The sequence below is a fragment of the Mya arenaria genome, chromosome 8 (genome assembly GCF_026914265.1).
Source record: "Mya arenaria isolate MELC-2E11 chromosome 8, ASM2691426v1".
Classification (NCBI taxonomy): domain Eukaryota; kingdom Metazoa; phylum Mollusca; class Bivalvia; order Myida; family Myidae; genus Mya; species Mya arenaria.
In genome coordinates, this window is record NC_069129.1 from 35,079,166 (window position 1) to 35,104,205 (window position 25,040).

Genomic DNA, 25,040 nt, shown 5'->3' on the forward strand with positions numbered 1-25,040 from the left:
AGTGATTCTCTGCGTTAATTCCAGCAATTGCTTTACTTATCCCCTTTTAAAAGTACAGTATGGAGAACAATTATATTTAAAGAAAAGAAAGATTGAAGAAATATCAGAATTAACCAGCTGTAGAGTTGACATGTATACTCACAAACTTGTAAAAGTGTTTATGTATTGCTGCTGAATAAGGAGGGGCTGGCCTAGTCTAAAACAATAGACGTGTTATACAGAATTCTTTTTATCCCTAACGTCTAAACAGGTTTGTGCAAAAACGGGAGTTTTGAAAAATACTGAAATTGTATTTAGAGAAGTATTTAATGATTGAAACAGATAATAAATGTTTACATTCATATTTTACCATGTAAGTGCAAAGATATTTTGCACAAAACAAGCTTGAAATGCATTAAAACACAGGATTTACTTTTCCAATAAAACGTAACTTGACTGACACAGACAACAATTATGCCAATCGTAACAACTCAGCCATCTCCAGCAACCTTCGAGTTAGACCTCGGAAATACAATCATAACAACTTGGCAATCTCCGAGGTGTACCGATTGTTGTAAAACTGTGAACCGCAGCCTTGCAGGTGCCCTTCATGTATATACATCGTTATGTTTTGACAGTATGAAATGAAGAAAACACGTCAAACTCATAATTATGCGTTGGATATTTATTTTTTTGTGTACGGAACTGATATAAAATAACATTATCTGGTAATATTTCTTGTTTTTATGATATTTTATTGACACAAGATGCTTTAACCTGGAATCCCGATCAGAATAACTACCCCCCATTTGGTACAAAATAATGTGTGTGTGAAGGATTTGCCATATCTAAAATCGTAAAAAAAATCCGTCAACGTACAATTACAGTTGAACACCGCTATTCCGAACACCGTTGATCTGAAATTATCTCTATTTCCAAATTATTTTTCGGTCCTGATTGTAATTTTAATCTTAAATCCTAAATTGCTAGTCCGAAATAATCGCTTTTCCAGAGTAAAAATTATGGTCCCTATTATTTCACACCTATTTATCAATTCTTATTTCAAAGTAATCATGTCATCACTACGAACTAGGGCACAAGTGCCCTAGTCCAATAACCAGACTTTGCATATGATTTGAAAAAATGGAAACTGAAGCTTATTTTTTTATTTTTAGATTCCTGTTACCATGGCTCGTGAAACATTTATTGTAATAATGACTGTATTATTTGCTTGCTGCTGCTGCTGCAGAGGATGGTTTGTATATATATATTTTTTTAGATTACCTCACCCTGAGATTAGCTAAAATAAACTGTAATTAATTGCCTTATCTCTGTGAATTGACTAAAAAAAAATGGAATTTTATATACAATTGAGTGTAAAAAGCATTATGAGAAAAATATGAGGTATTGTCGTAGCTTTGGTGATGTACCGGCAGTTTGCTAGTGTTATTTTTATTGCCATGCCAAATAGTCATTATCCTTAATAAAAAGTAATTGCAGCGCTGACTAACAACTAACAACGAATAATCGTCAATTTTTACCTTCCGATGGCTTTAAATTTGCGCATATGTTGTAGTGCGAAATATGTCAAAAGCTCCCCAAATATAAAAGTTCAGTTACTTATAACCTGAAAACCATTGGTATGGCTTGTTTAATTACACCCTTTGATGAAACAGACAAGTGTTTTGTATCTGCTTGCAATGCTCTTGTTTACCTTGGTGCTTTTTTTTAATTAAGTATAATGTTAAAATTAACATTTGCTCTTAACATATAATTGTTAATACTGCTTGTTCCTTTGTATGAGCACTTGACCTTCACACATAAAAAGTAAGTAAATTGACCATGCATCAAACAGTCCTTAGCCATGCTTTCATGTTTCTCTAAGGTAGATTATCTCAGGTTGTTTTTGTCACAGGCTGTTTTTGTCTAAGCTTGTTTCTTTAAGATACATGTAACTGTAACTTCCAGCATGTATATTTCAGGAGCAAGAGTACCACGTATGATCATTTCACCTTTTCCCAGTCCTGGCCCCCAGGCGTGTGTGCCGATGGCAACAGGCTTGTATGTGATACACCCACACTATTTGTCTGGTATAAACATGCAGGGTTCAGGGGGGCATGTTTACATATTCCAGGGGCCTGTTTTTCAATAGATCTTTGTCGATTTTAATCATAAATCAAAATTATCTTTAATTTTTTATTTGGTTATACAAGTGGTGATCGGGAAGTTCATAGACTGTTCGTATAACATCCTTATTATTTGTGTTATTACTATGAAAATTAAAATAATATAATTATGATTAACATCTTCTAATAAGCGTGCACGTGAAATACAAAAACATTTTGTATTATTCACTGAATTATCAGTGTCCATAGCAAACGCGCATCGGCATACCCTGAGCTCATAAAAAATGATGCACTTTTCAACATTTATTAAATTGATTACTGCGTCATTTCCTGAAATTGTGACGTTTGTCGTTGTTTCCGGTTATAAGATATAAGCATTTTTAACGGCGTTGACACTAACCGAAATTTCAAAACCATGACGTCAACGGGCGACGTTGTGTTACGGGTAGCCATTAAATTTTGCTAGGGAATAGACAAGACACCAAGTTGACGTTGAAGATGTTACAGAGTTCCAGTACAACCAAGACATGCAGTAGGGCGCTTGTCTTTAAGTGGCACAGACGGTTTCGGGAAAGAAGATGCACTATAGAAGACGATCAACAATGTGGCTGGCCGTCTAAGGTGAAATGTTTGATTTCAGATAAAGTGAAAGAAATGGTGTACAGTGACACACTTTGAGAAGTTTAGCCTCTGAACTAGATGTTTCTTCTTGTACAGTGCATGAAATTTAGAAAACAGAATTAGGCATGTCTAAAGTGTGTGCGCTCTGGGTGCCGAGACTTCTTAAGGATCACGAGCATGCAACAAGGGGTCGCTGCTCGCAAGAGTTCGTCCATCGGTATGAGCGTGAAGGCCAAAAAATTCCTCGACCACATAGTTACAACTGACGAAACATGGTTATGGCACTTCCACCCGAAGACGAAAGCCCAGTCCTGTATATGTAAAACCCCGGGGACCCCTCCCCCAAAGAAGGCAAGAGTACAGAAAAAACAGTGGGAAACACATGTTCATGTTTTTCATGGACAGGAAGGGCATGATTCTACAGCACCAGGTTCCTGATGGCCAGACAGTGACCATTACTTACTATTCGAAGGTTAGCAGATTAACATTTTAAACACTATTTTAACTATTAAAAAATAACCAAGAAGTTTAAAGATTTTAGAATTTAATGTAAACAAAAATTATTCAAATGCACTGTTTTGACGTTACTGTCATGATTCCAAGTTTGACTTAATTTTATAACTTTAGGTTCTCAGGCGTGACTTGATGCAGGTATTGATGAAGAAATGCTCCAAGACCCCGAGGGCATAATATTCCACCAAGATAACGCTCCAGGACACAGAGCTAACTCAACCCTCCTTGAAATCAACTTGCTTGGTTTTGAAATTGTTCAGCATCCACCTTACAGTCCCGAACTTGCCCCCATGGATTTCAGAGTTTTCTCGGAAACCAAGGCAACGCTACAAGGCGTGCGGTTTGAGGATGCCAGTGAGCTTCCTATGTATATGCAAAATGTTGTTTTGTCATACGACAGTGACTGGTTCAGCAAAGCCTACCCTTAATTGTTACAGAGACATGGAAAATGCATTCAAATCCGCGGTGATTATGTTGAAAAAGTGTGACTGAATCTCTGACTTTATCATGACGTCACTTGTTGTACTCAGGCATGCTCAGTGTACGCCTTACTGTGTTATTGTTATTTGCTGTAACTTTGTTATTTTTCAATGTATTTAGCTAATATTTATACATGGTAGACAACATATTTGAACCTTCAAAAATATATATGCTTTCCAAGCATATAGTGATTTATTTTATTTTTCGAGCGACAGTCTACGAACTTCCCGATCACCCCTTGTATCTTAAGGTTTATTAAACGTCACTTACTTTTAAATGTGAATGCAAAATTGAGGACTTTTTATCATTTTTTGTAATTTGTGGTGTTTCTACAGATTTAGTAAACATAAGCATTGTAAAAATGGTTGTGTGAAGAAGTTTATATTATTGTGTTGTTTAATTCCAGCAAAAAAGGTTCCTTGTTAAGACAGGGATTCAAATATTTTATAACTAGCCTTTTATTCAGAAAATTCATTGGATAAATGAACTGCATTGTTTTAGTAAAATATATGAATTAATATTGGCGCAACAATAAAAAAAATCATAAAAAAATTCAGCGAAATATCATTTTAATTTTAGTGAAATTAAAATAACTGCAGTGAAAATACTCAATTTTATATTTTCACAGTCCTTATAGATTTTGGTTCCCATCTTGTTTAAAGTTAGCAATGTAGAGTTCACTTAGTTGGGTTTTAAATGAAGTCAGGATGTAATGTTTGCTCAAGGGATATTCCAATTACCCAGTAATATTAAATTGACATTTTCCTTAAGTTTCAGCATAAAAATGTAATCTCAATGTAAACTAAAATTTTATTTAGTCATGATCACAGGAAATTACATTTTCTAGCTTTTAGTCATCTGACACTTGGTGAAATAACTATAGGATAATTGTTTGTTTCAGTTAAAGTTTGCAATACATTTCACCAATTATCAATTAAGATTTTTTGCAAACTTAGTAATTAATGAAAAATAAAGAATGCCATTAGAGAAACCAAGTATGAAAATTTAGTGTGATTTTTAAAAATTCTAATGGAGAAGCAGTGGATATGGTACACTGTTGAAAATCAAATGTTTAACCCAATTCCACAAAAAAAAAACATTTTGGTGGCTGTTCTAATTTAAATACAGCAATAATATACATTTTTAATGTCAAAGTGAACGAAATATGTTGAAAAATTGCTAAAAAACAAACTTTAAAAACACCGTGCAACCAGTGTTACTCAGCGAACTCTGACTGGTCCACCACATCATACAGCATTTAAATATTTTGTTCTAAAAAGTCACCTTCAATGACAATATTACACGTTAATATACCAAACAATATTAAAAGAAGCTACATATAAGAGATTGTCTATGGGCAAAAGCTGTGTTGCCATTTTACTTACTTGTAAAGCTCGTGATCATACTTGCCATATAAAATGTCTTGTTTTTCTCAAATGATTGGGGAAACAACGACATTGTAGAGGAAACCAAATATGTACATGAAATCAATATTAACAGAGGTCATCTTTCACCTATTTCTGTAAAGAAACATTTAAATTCCTCGATTACTTTTATGAAATTTCTTACTTCTGGTCGTGTTTACCACCATGATCCAGTGTTATTCCACCACTAACCAACATTACCTTCACCACTACACTCGCAACGATTGGACACGGTGTGAAAGAGCAGAATGAAATGGTGATAAAAGTGTCCACCTCCCACCAAAGGGGGAAGTTTTTAGCTCTGGCGTTTCTGACTGGCTAAAATTCACAAATGCCTACACACATCATAATGTCTTGTTTAACTACTACAGGCTTCACATTTAAATTTTTCCCAATTCCTTTCAGCAAAAACAGTTATACTTTGCTGAAGCTTCAGTTTATTTAGTATCAGAAAACATCTATTACTTTATGATTTCAGCACCATACCTGCCACGTAGACAAACTGGTCAACTCATGGACCATCCATGGACTTTGGTAAAAATATTGATCCAAAAAATACAATTACAATGCACCAGTTTTGTGGTTTACAATGTATTCTGGATTGACTCCTCCTTGTATTTTTCCATTGTGCAGTGGCACCATCCACATTTGTTCCATGGACATTAACCCAGTAACAGACATAATGTGAACATCTCTTTTTGTCTGGTTCAAGGCTTCCATAGTTACATTCCCAGCAGGGATGCTTTAGCGTTAAGCTTGTGATCATCAAGCCGATCTTGTAGGTTTCCTCTGGCGAGCCTTACTTCACCCACAGCCTAACACCACATTGTTAAAGCATGATATGTCTAATATTGTTAAAAATGTTTGACAATCATTATAATAGAAAGAAAAAGAAACATTATTTCTTTAATATGAGTGTTAATAAACAAAGTGATTAAAAAGACTGCTGCATTGTGTAATATATACACTTTGTCCTTTAGACAATTTTCTTTAGAGTATTTTAAAAGAAAGGACAATAATTCTGTTTAAAGCTGCCCTCTCACAGATTGACAGTTTTGACTTTTCTTTTTTTGTCCTGGAATCAGTCAATCTTGTGTAAATGTCCGGAAGACAGTGATATAAGACTGCTGACTGGGTTTTGTTAACAATTCTGTGTTTAAGTTTTTATTCTATGTCATATAGTTTTATCCCATTGTTATGAAATTTTGTCAGAATACTTGTCTACTTATTGTCTTGAACAATTGTGAATATGGGTAACCTCGGGTAAAAAACTAGGTCACTAGGTCAAATCTTAGGAACTTTTTATTCCTTGTCATAAAGTCATTAGTATTTTACCAATTGTTATGAAACTTTGTCAGAATACTTTTATATATGTTTTGAATATTTGTGAATATGGGCCACCTCAGGTCAAAAACTAGGGGAAGTTTTTAATCCATGTCATAATGTCAATAGTTTTTATCCAATTGTTATGAAACTTTGTCAGAATAATTGTCTACATATTGTCTTGAACAATTGTGAATATGGGTCACCTCAGGGGAAAAACTACATGTAGGTCACTAGGTCAAATCTCATGAATTTTTTTCCATGTCATAAAGTCAATAGTTTTTATCCAGTTATTATGAAACTTGAGTACTTGTCTACATATTGTCTTTAACATGTGTGAATATGGGTCAACTCAGGTCAAAATCCTGGTCACTAGGTCTAATCATAGGAAGTTTTATTCCATTTCATAGACAATATTTTTATTTAATTTGTATTAAACTTTGTCATTTTTATTAAACTTTGTCAAACTACTTGTCTATATGTTGACTTGAACATTTGTGAATGTGGGTCACCTCAGGTCAAAAACTAGGTCAAATCTTAGTTTGTATCCAATTGTTATGAAGCATTGTCAGAATACTTGTCTACATATTGTCTTGAATATTTGTGAACATGGGTCAAAAACTAGATCACTAGGTCAAATCTAAGGAAATATTTTCCCCATGTCATAATTTCAAACATTTATCAAATCTTTATAAAACTTGTTTTTCTGCATTGTATATTAAGCTAATGTGATATGAGTCACCTTGGGTAAAAAACTAAGTCATTAGGTAAAATGTTTGGAAACCTTTTTGCACTTTCCTAGATTTAAATTAAATTTTAATTAACTTTTAAAAAATATTTGTGTGCTTGAAATCAGGGATATTCAAGTGTCATTTGGGGTCAAAAACTATGTCTCTGGGACTTGTCTTTTAGAAAAAGCTGATGTATTTATAAAATGTTCATTTTTCCTCATACAAATGGAATAGTTTCTATTTATCTTCATGAAATTTGATGAGGTTATTTGTATGAACATATCTCTGATAAGTATAAATATGGGTCTTCTTGGTTTCAAAATATGGTCACTATTTCATATCTTAGGTTTGTAAAATTGCATTGTCAAATAAAAAATCTGGCTTGAATGTGGTGTTGCTGCATTGGCGTCTTGTTTATATTTACATTTGGAAATTGATGTTTTATGGATAAGGTTTACCAATGCTTTAAAAAAACAAAACTTTTTCATCAGATTTCCAAACAGTTGACATATTGCAAATTAAACTGTAGGTCTTTTGGTAAGAAGTGATCTTAGAAAGTAGATTTTTGGTAAGTAGTGATCTTAGACTATACCTTTGACAATATTAAATAATCTTATCTACCTGCTGGGAAGCACACTAATGACCTATGTAATGTGTTCTACCCAACAAATATTTAAAGGCAGTGTTTTTCTTTTAATCTCGAGCGATGTAGGGCCATCATGGCCTTCTTGTTTATAAATGCATTGTTTTTATCACCCAATAAAGATGCAGATTGATTCTTGTTTTATTCCTTTGTAGGCCAACTGATGGAACATCACACGGGCCTTGTAAATGTAACAGTTCCATGAAGTTTGACTTCAGCAAGATTGCAGTAAGTTTTAAATGGCCCGGCCATTATTTAGCAGTACTCCATGGGCCATCTTTCCAAGGTGTATGATTACTTTTTGGATTTGATAATCCTGAAGTGATTGTTTCATTTCGAAAAATAAATGTTTTAATTGTTTCAACTGTCACTTAAAACACTAATTATTTGAATTTTACACTTCTAGCTGAGTTTGTGACACTTTTCTGCTTTTTCCTGTTTTTAGCTCAACTGAGCACAAAGTGCTCAAGGTGAGCTATTGTGACTGGTCTATGTCTGTCATCTGTCGCCCGTCGTCTGTCATCCTGTGTCAGCAATTGCTTATAAATGTCATCTTCTCCTAAACCACTTGGAAATCTTAATGAACATAATAGGAATGATCCTTGGTTGGTGCTATTTCAAAATTGTTCAAAGAAATTAATTCCATGCAGAACTCTGGTTGCCATGGCAACCTAAAGGAAAAACTTCAAAGCTTTTAATCAAATCATGCCTCTGGGGTAAAAACTCGCTATGCCATGAGGTTTCCTTATATAGCTTCAATCCAAACTGGATGAACCATCCAAATCGGTTTCAGACGTTAAACCTAGATTCTTCATTTTTTTCCTACCACTTTCTTTAAGTTCGACATTTGTCGTAATGCATATAAATTAAATTCATCCTGCAGATCTGCAGTTGACGTCTTAGGCACTGAAGAAGAGGATTTAACAATAGTCTTACCCTTTCTCAGCTCCTTAACGGTCTTCTTTTTCTCATTCAACCTTTGCCTCAGATCCTCCTTCTCACTATGTCATCTCAATCTCCTTTCCTCCCTCTCCAACTGCTCCAAATCATCTAGCATCACCGCTACCTCTCCATCTGACTCGGATCTTTCCTCATCCTCCAAATCGGTCTCGATTTTCGTCTTTAGAGACTCTCCGTCGCCATTGACATCCGATAAACATATTTTTCCCGGTGACGCAAAAAGGGGAATAACTCCCGCTGCCGACTCTGAGGCCCCTCCAGTAAAATCCTCTCCTAAACTCTTTGTCCATCCTACAGCATTCATCTTCTTATAGTCTATAGCATTTCTTTTTCTCGCCGCCATTATACAACTTAATAATGTATTTTTAAACAAAAGTCAATTGCACAACATTAACAAACAAACGTATAAATGTTTATCGCAGGTAGGGCCGCGCTCAAAACCTGTCAAACCGCTGTTCCGTTTGCCTCCCTCCTTCGGGTTTCTTTTCGAAATCTACTTAAACAAAGAGTATTCCAAGGGAAACACGCTCAAACGTCCGAATCTTAAATTGAAAATTATTCTAAAGTCAACTGACTGTCACGACAACTAAGATCGAATGACAAAAACCGCGGAACAATTTACCCAAGAAATTTCTTTAGCGCAAATGAACAGCCAATCAAAATTTCATCCAAAATTTCGTCCGATGAAACTCTATGTAAAAATTAACTGCATCAAACCCGGATGAGAAAAAGTTGAATTAGATATGCAAATCCGGATGCACCAAAGAGAAAGTAAATGTCGCAAAGTATAATTAATTATTTTATATTTAAGATATGCCCATGTTAACACTCTATGACCATATGTTCATGGAACTTGATCAGATTGTTATTCCTGATGATCTTTAGGTAGAGTTTGAAACTGGATAATCAGAGGTCAAAACCCAGGCCACTAGGTCAAATCATAGAAAAACTTTGTAAACACTGTAGAGGTTACATTGTTAAAACACTGTTGAGGCCATATTTTTTACTTTATCTACAGTCCAGACTCGCTATGTCGACGTCGGATATGTCGACTTTCCGGTTGTGTCGACTCTTACTTCCGGTCCCGAATTTATTCCTTCTTATTCTATATAAAATAAATCTGTTTGTGTCGATTTTTTTATCTCGACTTTCGCTATGTCGACCTCGTTTTTTAGTCCCTGTGGTCAAATTTCACACATTTCCTATGTTCTTTTTGTCGAACTGTAGATCGAGGCGTAGGTGTGAAAATATTAATGACGGTTTGCAGTATGACGCAAAATACCGTGCGTGTCAATATAAAAAAAATCTGTCATAATCGGAGGAAACAAAAATGTAATTGGTTAGTGCGAATAATTAAAGTTGTTTGTTTATGTTTTTGATTCAAGAGACATTCATTGCTCAAGCTCTTTTTGGTATCGTTTAAAACATGAAAATTTTATTTGATTTGAACAATCCCGAATGGGCACAGAAAGAATAACTTCATAGTGTCAAATGTTAGTTCCACTGCTCTGGTCGACCAATAAATAATAGTGCTTGAATGTTTTTTGAGAATGTGTTATATTGCTGTGTATAAATGAAACACATGTGCTATTTTATAAAAATTGTTGTCATTTGTGCTATACCGTTTTCTTACAATGTACAAGTGTATGCGATTGTGGTTTTATTGTGTTCTGTGTGATCTATAAACGTAAAAGAAATAAATTTAACACAAATAATTCTTCTTTTGTTTCACTTTATTTTACAATTATAAGTTTGCTGTTTTCACGACGTAAATATGAAACAAGACCGTTCAATTGTGGATGTAAACATCGGACATCAATCTAACTCACACGTGTTGGGATTGGTGATATTTTTTGTAATTCGGATGAGTCGAATTTTCGTTATCTCGACTTTTTTCACTAGGTCTCGAAAAAGTCGACATAACGAGTTTCGACTGTATATAAAACCTGGTCAGAATGTACCTATTACAGCAAGGTAAGGTTTGCAACTGGGTCATCCGTGATATTAAAAAAATCATCCGTGATATTAAAAAAGACTTGGTCACTAGGAAGGATCTAAGGAATATATTTTTTAATTTTTATGCCCCCCTTCGAAGAAGAGGGGTATATTGCTTTGCACAGGCATGTCGGTATGTCAGTCGGTCGGTCGGTCCGTCGGTAGACCAAAGCTTGTCCGAGTGATAACTCAACAATTCCTAGACGTATGGTCATCAAACTTCACATGAAGGTTGGGCCTGACCAGTAGATGACCCCTATTGATTTTGGGGGTCATCGGGTCAAAGGTCAAGGTCACAGTGACCTTTAATGGTAAAATAATTGTAAAGCTTGTCCGAGTGATAACTCAACAATGCCTGCACCCATGGCCCTCAAACTTGACATGGAGGTTGGGCCTGACCAGGAGATGACCCCTATTGTTTTTGGGGGTCATCAGACCAAAGGTCAAGGTTACAGTGACCTTGAATGGTAAAAGGTTGTCCGCGTGATAACTTGACAATGCCTGCACCCATGGCCCTCAAACTTGACTTGGAGGTTGGGCCTGACCAGTAGATGACCCCATATTTTTTTGGGGGGTCATTGGGCCAAAGGTCAAGGTCACAGTGACCTTTAATGGTAAAAGGTTGTCCGATTGATAACTCAACAATGCCTGCACCCATGGCCCTCAAACTTGACTTGGAGAATTGGCCTGACCAGGAGATGACCCCTATGGTTTTTGGGGGTCATCTGGCCAAAGGTCAAGGTCACAGTGACCTGGAATGGTAAAAGGTTGTCCGAGGGATAACTCGACAATGCCTGCGCCCATGGCCCTCAAACTTATCTTGGAGATTGGGCCTGGCCAGAAGATGGTCCCTATTGATTTAAGGGGTCATTGGGCCAAAGGTCAAGGTCACAGTGACCTGGAATGGTAAAAGGTTATCCGAGTGATAACTTGACAATGGCTGCACCCATGGCCCTCAAACTTGATTTGGAGGTTGAGCTCGGCCAGAAGATTGTCCCTATTAATTTTAGGGGTCATTGGGCCAAAGGTCAAGGTCACAATGACCTTGAATGATAAAAGGTTGTCCAAGTGATAACTCAACAATGCCTGCACCCATGGCCCTCAAACTTGACATGGATGTTGGGCCTGACCAGTAGATGGCCCCTATTGATTTTAGGGGTCAAAGGTCAAGGTCACAGTGACCTTGAAAGCAAACTCGACAATTCTTGGACCTATGGTCATCAAACTTGACATGAAGGTTGGGCCTGCCCAGTAGATGACCCCAATTGACTTTGGGGGTCATCAGGCCAAGGTCAATGTCACACTAACCTTTAACGCAAAAGAGTTAACAAATCTTCCCCCACTGATATCTCAACAATGCCTGAACCTATGATCATTAAACTTGACATGGATGTTAAGCCTGACCAGTAGATCACCCTTATTGATTTAGGATTCATAGAGCCAAAGGTCAAGGTCACAGTGATCTTGAATGGTAAAAGGTTGTCCGAGTGATAACTCAACAATGCCTGAACCCATGGCCTTCAAACTTAACTTGGAGTTGCATCTGACTTGTAGATGACCCCTTATGATTTAAGTGGTCATCGGGTCAAAGGTCAAGGTCGCAGTGACCTTGAACGAAAAAAACTTGTCTTGTGATAACTTGACAATGCCTGCACCCATGGCCCTCAAACTTGACATTTAGGTTTCTGGTGACCAGCTGATGACTCTGGATTTTGAGTTCATAGAGTCAAAGGTCATGACGGTCATAACACACTTTATCCTCACACTTTAATGGTCATAATCTTAAAACAGCAACAAATCAGCTGTCATTTCGGTCCATTCAATTGTCCATATAATCCTGACAACATGGCGCTCAGGGGGGGCATTATGTTTGACAAACATCTCTTGTTATAAATGTTTTGATTCCATACCTCATGATTATATTTGGATGTGAATGAGATGTGGAACCCAAATCTTTAGTCCTGTTTGGCACCATATAACCTGAATTGGTTTTATGGGCTTTACCGCATACCAATTCAGGTTATATGGTGCCAAACAGGACTAAAGATTTGGGTTCCACATCTTACTTTTACTTCTATGATCTAAAGTAGCTGAAATGAAGATGTACACGTATATATTAACACTATGCAGATTTATTTAAAACATACTCTGTAATTTAATAAAAAAAGTCCTTCCATGATTTAGTCAAAAGTATGTATAATAAATGTTCAATGTTTCCTGCATTTTCATATAGAACAAGTGTTTTAATCACACTCACTGCTAAAATACATTCTGAATTAAATGAAACAATTTTCATGTTTATACTCCAACCATAACAAGAACAGAAAATAAAAATGTTCAAACAAAGACAAGTACGCATCCTTTCTAAGGTAGCAGACCACCAGACTGACATTTCTAATTCTCTAAAACTGTAATATTAAACATGTAGCATTGAAAACTAGTCCTAAATTTGTTTTAATTAAGTCCCCTCTCATTGCACTTTCCATCGCCCTGAAAAACACTTATTCCCTCCCCCTGTCACAATTGCCCTCGCCCTGAAAACACTTATTTCACACTTGAATTGGATCAGGTGAGCGATACAGGGCCTTTAGGGCCCTCTTGGTTATTCTTATGTTTTTTGCATGCTTGTTGAAAAAACAAATCAAATTTGGTTCATTATTGCCAAAGATTAAAAGGGTTACATACTTTTCTCACATGCAGCTTATAAATAGCATTTTTTTTTAGAAATTGTTCACCTTATCCTCTACCTTTATTCCTTTAGCTGTAACTTCTTCCCAATTTCTAACAACTACTTATGAAAATTCGCAAGTTAAAAAATGTGGGTTATTTTCCTAACAAATCTAAAAATAATATGTGTTTTGATTGGCTGAGAACACTTGCATCTGCTTGCTGCCGCCTCTTGTATTACTCCTGGAAATATAGTTTGTAGGGGGATATATTTGAGTCACCATATGGTCTTAGTTGGTCAGTCGATTGGTCTCTTGAAAATGATTTGTTAAGCCAACTTCTCCCACAGTTTTAGGGGCATCACTCTGATACCATGATAGGTAGTACCGTAGTAGTGCCTGATATATATTTATACATTTCCAATATGACATTTTGTCATTTATGCCCTTTATATGATATTTTTTACACTTGGCAATATTGGAGTTAAATTAAAGAGGTAAGACTTCACGATACAACCATGATGGATCAAACTTAGTGCCTGCTACATATTTTTGGACCCATGGCCATTTTGTTTTACAGCTGCACATAATGAATAAAAAAATTATACTTTTGGCTATATTGTAGTTAGTGTAGCAAATTATCACTCTAATATTTGATAGACAATACCACCATGATAGGTATTAGTGCCTTACATATTTTTTGTGGGTAGTTGTGCCTGACCCATGCCTTATCTCATTTCTATTGACCCTGTTCAACTCTTTTTTAAGTCCCGTATTAAACTATGTATAGGATGCTAGCATAGATAGGACACAGGCAAAAAAATGGTGAAAAAACGGGTAAAACCCTTAATATAATAAGATATGACGCAGCGGAAAAACGTCAAAATCATAGCTGAAAAATTTAGGTTGGTAAGGTATTTATAACATATATAAAGGTAAAACAATAAAAAAAAGTTGTATATAAGGCATATTTCGATAACTGTCTTGTGTATAATTACCGTCGTATATCGGTAATTAAGCGTATTTCTGTAAGTCCAGTATCCGCCATATTTGTTTTGACGATTTATTTTTGGGGATCATGAAAATGGCAAAGGTCATAACAAACCATGCGATATTAAATTTTATAGCAAACTGATATGTACTTCGTTGTTTATTGATGACGCTTTTCTTCAAATCGCCTTAGTTGTCTTCTCTTCTGACGGTGTATCGTAAAGAACAATGATATAAGTCTTATAATTTGCGTGAATGTTCTCAAAATGTCAACACCCTCAGATATGTATTAAAACAAGTGGTAAAGTGCGAACAAACGACCATACGGTATTACCATCGCAATAGTTCATTCTATTGATGTTTTTCTAATGACAGACAGCGAGTGTTTTTCACACCCTCGCACATATGAAAAAATTTGATAGTGACATTAATGCTACTTTGCGGTAGGCACACTCCTTTATTATTATTATTATTTTAAAACAGTTACATACATAATGTTTTTTAAAATATCGAAACGTTAAAATCGTGAACAACGTTTAATCGATATTTAACTCATATCCCGATTTTTCGTTGCCATTATAACTCAATCCAGTAAAAGCGCTGACTCACATCGAGTTTTTGTGAGTAGCGTCCCTTTTGTAAAAAAGTAAACACTCATGTTTCTTTCGATTTATTTCTTAATAAATCATTTTAAAGTAAACATTCAATATATTTCTCTGTGTGTTAACTTGCGTGATTTTACCTACGTCAGTTGTTCTCTTCGGTGGACACTGAGTATCGGTACTTACCATTACTGCGTTCGTCTCCGGTCTGACATTTTCTGCCTGAAATGGACTTGTGAAAAACGGATAAAATCCTAATGGCATAGAAAGGACGCAGGTATTTTTTTAGATGATAATCTGGGGTAAAAAAGTGTGTCCTATGCATAATATAATAAGGTAATTATAATTTTCACTTTATTTAGACCACTAAATTTTACGTCTGACCAGTACACTTGTACACCTGTGTATGTGCATGCAGTGCATCAGTGCTGACATCCATCCAGACTAAACCTTGTCTGGACTGTATCTTGACTATGCATAAGAATTTTCAAAAAAAATATCATGAAGATTCACCATGATTAGGCAGCGTGTCACACACAAGAACAAGCTCTGTACCTTAAAGGTCAAGGTCATACTTAGAGGTTAAATGTCAAAATGAGTACTGTTGATAGGACTGGACTGGACTGAACATTGTCCAGGCTGTATCTTTGTTAATGCATTATAGGATGTACACAAAACTTGCCATGAAGGTTCACCATGATAAGGCGGTATGTCATGCACCAGACCCTGGTCTGTACCTAAAAGCTGGACACTTAGAGGTTAAATGTCAAAATGAGTACTGTTGACAGGATTAGTCTTGACTGAACCTTGTCTGAGCTGTATCTTTACAGAATTTCGAAAAAACTTGCCATTAAGGTTCACCATAATGGTGCGGCTTGTCACAGGTTTTGTGTAAGTGCGTGCTTAAGTGTGTCCGTCCAGGCTGAACAATGTACAGGCTGTATCTTGACACAGATGAGGTGATGTGTCGCGCACTCAGGTCCGTACCTAAAAGGTCAAGGTCACACTTTGACGTCAAAAGTTGAAAAGAGTACTGTTGATAGGATTGAACCTTGTCCAGGCACCATCTGAAGCAAACATTACAAGTTTATGACAAAGTGGTGTGTCACATACAAGTCCAAGTCTGTATCCCAAAGGTCTAGGTGACGATTAGAGGTTAAATGTGAAAATGAAAACTGTTGATAGGACAGGCCTGAACAGAACCTTGTCTGGGCTGTATTATGCATTATGGTATTTTCCATAAACTTGCCATTGAGGTTCACCATGCTGAGGCTTAGTGTCACAGGTCCCACATATTGTTCAACTCCAATTTTAAGCCCCCGAAGGTGGACATATTAAAATCGCACCGTCCTTCAGTCCGTGCGTCTGGCTCAATAAATCGTGTTCGGGCTGTATCTTTCTTTTGTATGGACAGATTTTAAATTAATTTGACACATGTATTCTACATACAAAGACGACGTGTTGCGTGCAAGACCCGTGCTCCTACCTCTAAGGTCAAGGTCACACTTTGTGTTTATTCACAATGGAATGCTGCATATAAGGACATAGAGTATATGTTGTCGTGTCCGGGCTGTAACTTTTTCTTGTATGGACAGATTTTAAAATAACTTGCCACATGTGTTCAACATACCAAGACGACGTGTCGCGTGCAAGACCAGTGTCCCTACATTTCAGGTCAAGGACACACTTAGGTGTTTATTCACAATGGAATGCTGCATATAAGGACATAGAGTGTAGGTTGTTGTGTCCGGGCTGTAACTTTCTCTTGTATGGACATATTTTAAAATAACTTGCCACATGTGTTCAACATACCAAGACGATGTGTCGCGTGCAAGACATTGTCCTTACATCTAAGGTCAAGGTCACACTTAGGTATTTATTCACAATGGAGTGCTGCATATAAGGACATAGAGTATAGTTTGTCGTGTCTGGGCTGTAACTTTCTCTTGTATGGACAGATTTTAAAATCACTTGCCACATGTGTTCGACATACCAAGACGATGTGTCGCGTTGAAGACTTATGTCCCTACCTCTAAGGTGAAAGATACACTTAGTGTTTATTCACAATGGAGTGCTGAATATAAGGTCATAAGAGTGTAGGTTGTCAAGTATGGGTGGTATTTTTTATATTCAGAGGCAGTTTAAAATAACTTGCCATATGTATTTGACATGTAAAGGCAAGATCAACTTTTCATGTACTGACCTTGTTCATAGGTCAATGTCACTTTTGGGGGCATTGGTCACAAACTGTGACAGCTCTTGTTTTAAAAATAATGTGTAAACTTTTGTGAACTTTTGTTGGTTTACTTTTCTCTTTATGAGTGAAAAAAAAAATATTGTTGGGGGGTGGGGGATATCCTGAAATATAAGTAGAACTTTTCTGGAAGAAAAAGGCACACACATTCAAGTGAAAGAAAGGGGAAGGTTGATTGAAGTTTCAGTGCAAAAATGTACCGGCAATTGAAAAGTAAAAAATGACAACGTGTAGGCACTATCTTGTCTTTTATATCTTGTCAATGAACTAAGTAGCACACCCTAGTAAAGGACCCTTATAGCAGTAACACATAAGCTTCATTTGCTACTGTTATTTAGTTGAACAGAAATATTTGTTATTTCTCGAAACCAATTTCACTGGTAAGTAACAGCCTTTAGACTGTATTATGAGCTTTGGACAGCTATTGTTTATTTAGCCATCTGAAGCTACTGTAAAAATATGTTGGTGTCCTTTTTCATCTTTCATCATCAAGTGAATAAAGCTATTTTGATTCAGGTTGTTACATAGATAATCTGCATCTATTTAAAGTAAACATAAAAACAATGTAGACTTTCTGAAAGGGAGGCTCAACCTTTCCAACTCTCTTTCTATTGGTAAACTTACTCAATATTGACCAGAAGCACTTTCAAAAGCCGTTCATTGCTGTGGTCTTTAGAAGAATATGGAAGTTTGAATTATTACAGTAAATACCTTGGAACAGATGTTGCAAGCTTGCTAAAGTTTTGATTGCATATGTCTTAATATTAAAAACCAGTCATGTGATTTGGTAAAACAAATATCAATGCTCATTTAAGTATCAGAAAAAATTATGATAAATAACTCTTGATTACATTTTATGCAAATAAGGCCCTTTTCAGAAGGTAAATGTTTTACAGGCAGGCCAAAATTAAAGTCTATTCCTTTTGAACAAAATTGATATTGGTCGATATTGACCATAACTTAAACACTCAATTAACTTTTAAAGACTGATATTAACATAGGTACACAACCCTCTTCCAAATGCAAACACAAACACACGTTTGTGGCAGTAGGCTGTGGCCTGATTTTCTTAGATTATTTTATGCCTGTTAGGATTGAGGCCAAGGCAGGTATTGGTAATGCAAAGACGTGGCTAAAAAAGCTGAAAAATCAGACCTTTATAACCTAGCAGAAACATCTTGAAGTTTAATGATAAAGATTAGATGTTGTATTTTTCTAAATGTCTTGTAGAGTATTAAGGAGCAGTTGATGCAGTATTGGCCAAACCTCTACAACGACACTAAGCTAGAAAGTTTCTGGTAAGTACAATATCTTACACATGAGCCACGTTCAGGGAAATTTGGTTTGTTGACATGTCAAGCGTCACTGTATATCTTACATATCCAATGGTATTGGGAAATATTTGCCTTTCATTATATGCCAAAAAGTCCAATTTTGTCAATAAGATACATAACCACGGCATGTGGCTCATAATGTCTTCATTACTGTTGTTAGAATACAACCTACATTTTCTGTAAATTAATTGGCTCCTCGACCTGAATTCAAGAACTATGCATAATCATTAAGAGTTTCAATGATTTTAAGCTCCACCAACTCATGTAAGGGTTACCATATTTGGAAATGTTCCTTTTTGTTTGTTATAGCTTCTGCCCTTTAAAACTATGTTGACACAAAGTGCTCAAGGTGAGCTATTGTGATGGATCAGCGTCTGGTGTCTGTCGTCCGGCGTCAACAATTGCTTATAAACATCATCTTCTCCTAAACTGCTTGGACAATTTTGATAAAACTTTATAGGGATGTTCATTGGGTGGTGCTCTTTCAAAATTGTTTAAAGAAATAAAATTACACACAGAACTCTGGTTGCCATGGCAAGGAAAGGAAAAACTACAAAACTCCTCTTGACAAAAACCATGAGGCATAGAGCTTTGATATTTGGTGTGTAACATTGTCTAGTGGTTGTCTACCAAGTTTGTTCAAATTATGCCCCTGGGGTCAAAACTGGCCTCGCCCCAGGAATCTTCTTGTCTGAAACCGTTAGGTGTAGACTCTTGATATTTTTTGTTCAAATCATGGCGCGATTGTCAAAACTGGCCCCAACCCGGGGGTTACAAGTTTCCTATAAACAGATTTTGTTAAAATCTGATAGTAATGTAAAGTTAACTTTCGAAGCAAGGCCAGCAAATCTTGCTATATTGTCACCCTTGTTGTGGGAACTTACTTTTTGAATTATTGTCTATTTTTAGAAACAAGGGAATATATATTTTATATTTTATATATTCTTCAAAATAGTCACTTGTAAGGTTATTATTGTTCTTTTTGTTTGTTTATAGGTTAAAGGGATTATCATATTTCTTTATTTTTCAGAATATTTTTTTTTCACAATAACGAATTTAATAATCAGACTTTTCCATTGAACTAAACAATTGTTCTGAAAACTACTGTGTGTATGTTGGAGGGAAAATAATATTCTTGTCTGATCAGCTCTTGCAAGTCCTGGCAGTCTAATACAGATGATTGTTAGCTCTTCTGGCCAAAGGCTATATGTGTGTCAGTGCGTCCGTGCTTCTGTAAACAATTGCTTGGGAACACTATACAGTCTTCAGTTTTTATTGTATCTCGATGGAACTTGTACAGTAGTTTAGATATCCATCAGAACTTGGTTCCTTTCGAAAACCAGCCAGATCCGCCCATGCAGGACTAAATTATGGCCCTTGATAGTAAAAAAAATCCAATTTTTAGCCAAGTCAAGGATTAAAGAGAGAACTTGTTTTTTGGTTGTGCAGTTGGTTTTATGTTATTCTCTATCTTGCCCTTGTTAAAAAGAGATCAAATTTACAGTTTAAAGGAGTTGGTTGCTATTTAGCTCTATTCGCCAAAGGCCATTTTTAGCTCTATTGGCCAAATCGTGCATCAGGAATTCCATCTAAACACAATTGCTTGTGAATGTTTGTTTAAATTATGCCCCTGGGGTCATAACTGGCCATGCCCCAAGGTTTACAGGTTTGGTATACTTATATAGGGAAATGTTTGAAAATCTTTTTGTCTGAAACCGAGAGGCCCAGACTCTTGATATTTTGAATAAGACATCATTTAGTGGTCCTCTACCAAGATTATTTAAATTATGCCCCTGGGGTCAAAACTGGCCCAGCCACAGGGGTCACAAGTTTCCTAGAGACTTATATAAGAAACACAAATTCTTCTCTTTTCCAACCATAAAGCTCATACCTTTGATATTTATTGTGAAGCATCATATGATGGTTCTCTACCCTTCTTTCTTATTTTATAAACTACAGCAATGAAATTTGGACCATGTGTACAGTTTTGAAAACAAATATTTAAGTTGTTCTCGGATGACCATGACCTACTTTCTTAATGTTGACACTACAGCAATGAAATTTGGACCATGTGTATAGTTTTGAAAACAAATATTTATGTTGAACTTTGATGACCTTGTTTGTGACCTTTTGACCTACTTTCTTACTTTTGAAGCTACAGCAATAAAATTTGGACCATGTGTACAGTTTTGTAAACAGATATCAATGTTGTCCTTGGATGAACTTGAATGTTACCTAATGACCTACTTTCTTATTTTAAAGCTGCAGCAATGAAGTTTTGACCATGTGTACAGTTTTGAAAACAAATATCAATGCTGTGCTTGGATGACCTTGATTGTATATTTTTTATCTACTTTCTTTTTTTTGAAGCTTTTTTTTGAAGCTACTGTAATGAAACTTCGACCATATGTACGGTTTTGAAAACAAATATTAATATTGATGTTGTCTGGTGACCTTTTGACCCACTAATATTGAAATTTGGACCATGTGTACAGGTTTGAGAACAAATATCAAGCTGTTATAAAAACAAAGGTCAAACACTTTTACTCAGGTGAGCGATTTAGTGCCATAATGGCCCTCTTGTTTATTAAAAAAACAATCATCTAGTTGACGCTTGGGTTTCTGACTTGGTTGAAAGCCTGGTTGTACTTTGTCTAGAGGAAGGGCCTCATTCTTCATTCAATTTAATAATTACTCTGTTTGACTGTATCATTAATTTCTTGCATTAAACATATTTCATTTATTAACAATGAATATATACTACTATGGTATGAACTGGTTATTATATCAGTTACATAGCCAATAATGTGACAAGGTTTCAGGAAAAGGGAATGGAAAAACTTGAATAACCAAAAATGGCACAAGGTTTTCAGGAAAAGGGAATGGAAAAACACAGCACTTGTACACAAAATGAAGCCACAACTAGGGGAGAATTAAATTATTTGCACTCCTTACTAGCACTAGAACAAAAAAGACAACATCCATCGTGTAGAGTACGTAGCCCTGTATTTTACAGGGAGCATGAGTGGGACAAACATGGCACATGCGCACAGGACCTGCCCGCTCTTAAGGGGGAGCACAACTACTTTCAGAAGGCGCTCGAGCTCAACCAGAAGTACAACATTTATGAGTGAGTGTGTTATAAACTGCAACAAACGGAAATGGGTCTTATCGTTAAATTTCTAAACAGGCAGTTCTGGGCATCCCGTGAAATATATTTTAGGGAAAAAAGAAACTTAGTATATTTTGAAAGTACCCATGACCTTCAAAACATGTCATGTCATGGGTGTCATCATTCTATTTTTAATCACCAGAGACCATGCTATGGTATTTGTTGCTTATGTCATCTATAATATAAGACCTATTTGTGATTGCTGCTGTTCATACGTTTTGCATTTTCTTACCAGGCAAGCCATCCAACCTACTTCAATTAACAAGTTAATTATTACTCATTTTTCGCATATAATGGCCCTTTATTATTCGACTTGGAAATTCTGGTTAAGGTTTTGCATATTACCACATTTAAGTCAATATCTCAGCAAAAACATCATGTATTGCATTGAAACTTAAGTCATGTGTTCCGAACTATCCAACCTACTTGATTAATTAAGTGATAACTCTATCCTGCATATAATGCAAACTATTGCCCTTTACTATTCAACCTAAAAATTCTGGTTTAGGTTTTTGCATGTAAGCAGACATATAGGTTAATATCTCTGACAGTAACTACTTGAAATATTGCATTGAGACTTTATTCAAGGGTACTTGAATACCGTAAATGACTGGGTATAAGACAATAGGGGGTATTAGACGCAGACAAAAAAATCCGTGAAAAAAACATTTAATCTATGTTTTGGGTTAAAGGACACATAGAAAATATGTCAAAAACGTCTGTCAATTTCGGCCACCATGTTTGTTGACAGTGACGAAAAATACTTTTTTCGTGACAATGGTGATGGTTATCTTTAAAACAGTGCGAAACTTTGCTTTTTATATGCATGTTTAATTATTGTTCAATTCAATTTATTATTCAAAATAATATTGAATAACTTTAATCGAAAATTATTTTTGTTTAAATTATTAACGTCTTATGATATACCGTATCCCGATCTTCAACTGCCGTTTTAACCCGTATATACTCCATCAATATGACGCGAGTAACATCCCATTCTACATAAATCTAAACAAACTCTCGGCTTGAAATCGACCTCAGAAAAAAAGTTCAAAAAATTGTTATTGGGTATTATATGCAGGCATTTTTTTTTACATCAAATTCTGATGGGAAAACTGTGTCTAATACCCAGTCATTTACGGTAACCAAGTTAGATAACTTTTTTTGTATATAATGCTAACTATGGCTCTTTATGGTTCAGGTTTTGCATGTTACCTCATTTCAGTCAATATAACACCAAATACATCATGTATTGCATTTAAACTTTATAAAGGGCTCCCAACCTTTTAACTTTTTTAATCAACTAGGTTTGATAACTTGCATATATTGCATATAATATAAATCTTGTCCCTTTATTATTCAACTTAGAAATTCTGGTTTAGGTTTTGCATGTAAGCACATATAAGTCAATAACTCAGCAATGACTTCATGTATACAATCAAGTATGATAACTCTTATCTTGTATATAATACATTTTTGCCCCTTTAATGGCTTTACATTTGACTTAAAATTTCTAGTAAAGGTTCTGCATGTTATCTAATTTTGCAGATCCATGCATTTTAAACCTTACAGTTAAAAGCGGTTGAATAGTCCAGCGTGCTGTCTCTGTGACAGCTCTTGTTCCTTATATAATCAGTTCTCTAGATAAGGCGTGTGAATACGTAATTACGCATTAGAAATACTGTTAACAATTAAAAATTAAAACTATTTGCGACAAACTATTGCGTGTCCCATTTTCTGGTAACGATTCAGGCTTTTACACTGTACCAGTGCGTAGGTTAAATTGAATGTTGGTGACTGCAGCAGCTTTGCAGTCTGGTATGATGTTTCAGTCTACAAAGATCAAGGAAATGTGTACTAAATCGTGTAGTTTATTGATCGCATGGTCCATCATTAAGGAAATTCAGTTTGGCAAGTTGTAAAGAAAAAGCATCACTTCACTGCGTCGGCAAAAACCATATTATATATCATTTCACTCTTACATATTTTAAGGCTATTATTATTTTCACTTTTCAAGTAAATAGAAAAAGAAATAGATTTTTTTTTACTTTAAAGTGAATCAGTCTTTAATATCTGACCCAGGTATGAAGACTCTTTAACTCAAAGATTATCTGGAGCTCAGTTTAATTATTCCCAGCCTCACAACTGTTAAGTGGGGGCTATATAGAATCCACAGTGTTGTCACTTGCATCCTGTCTGTCTGTCTGTCTGTCCCATCCATTTGTTCCCCTTTCATGTCCCATCCTCTTTGTCATTAATGGTGAGATCTCGAAATAATTTGACAGAATGGAACACCATAAGATGACATCATGTCGCCACAGACCCGGTGCTCTAGCTTTACAGTCAAAGTCACAACGCTCCTCATTTGTTTTATATACATAAATTAGTGCTTGAAAATCGGACTCTATTTGCTATCAATAATCGAATCGAGTTCTTAATGTGTCTGATTACATGTCAGTAGGGCGTTTATTGCTACAATTATTGTGTATTGAAACACAGTGTTAGCAGTGAAACTCTTAACATGTCTGTTTGCGTGTAAGTAGGTGGGTTATTGCGTCCAGTCATTGTGTTTAACCTTAAAACACAATGTAAGCAGAGTGCTTCACGTGTCTGATTATGAGTCAACAGGCGTTTAACTGCGTAGAATCATTGCATTTGACCTTAAAACACAGTGTTAGCAGTGTAACTCTTAACTTGTCTGATTATGTGTCAACGGGTGTTTTATTGCGTCCAATCATTGCATTTAACCTTAAAACACAGTGTAAGCAGTGTTGTAAGCATGTCTGATTATGTGTCAGCAGGTGGTTTACTGCGTCCCATCATTGCATTTAACCTTAAAACATAGTGTAAGCGGTGTTGTTAGCGTGTCTGATTATGTGTCAGCAGGTGGTTTACTGCGTCCCATCATTGCATTTAATCTTATAACACAGTGTAAGCAGTGTTCTTAGCGTGTCTGATTATGTGTCAGCAGGTGGTTTATTGCGTCCAATCATTGCATTTAATCTTATAACACAGTGTAAGCAGTGTTCTTAGCGTGTCTGATTATGTGTCAGCAGGCTTTTGATTGCGTCCAATCATTGCATTTAATCTTATAACACAGTGTAAGCAGTGTTCTTAGCTTGTCTGATTATGTGTCAGCAGGCTTTTGATTGCGTCCAATCATTGCATTTAATCTTATAACACAGTGTAAGCAGTGTTCTTTGCGTGTCTGATTATGTGTCAGCAGG

The 25,040-nt window shown here is 35.8% G+C and overlaps 1 protein-coding gene across 4 annotated transcripts in view; it reads left to right on the forward strand.

The window, feature by feature from the left end:
• LOC128243054 (ribonuclease Oy-like) overlaps positions 1-25,040 on the forward strand; it is a 43,245-nt gene that overhangs the window by 6,120 nt on the left and 12,085 nt on the right. For 2 of the 4 annotated variants that reach the window (XM_052960548.1, XM_052960549.1), the window contains exons 2-7: positions 1,155-1,234; positions 1,962-2,040; positions 5,622-5,677; positions 7,996-8,068; positions 18,538-18,605; positions 21,658-21,771. In XM_052960548.1, the coding sequence (XP_052816508.1) occupies positions 1,167-1,234; positions 1,962-2,040; positions 5,622-5,677; positions 7,996-8,068; positions 18,538-18,605; positions 21,658-21,771 (458 nt within the window). In that variant the 5' untranslated portion in view covers positions 1,155-1,166. Of the gene's footprint in view, positions 1-13; positions 251-1,154; positions 1,235-1,961; positions 2,041-5,621; positions 5,678-7,995; positions 8,069-18,537; positions 18,606-21,657; positions 21,772-25,040 lie in introns of those variants that run through there. The other 2 variants (XM_052960550.1, XM_052960551.1) reach the window with 2 other exon arrangements.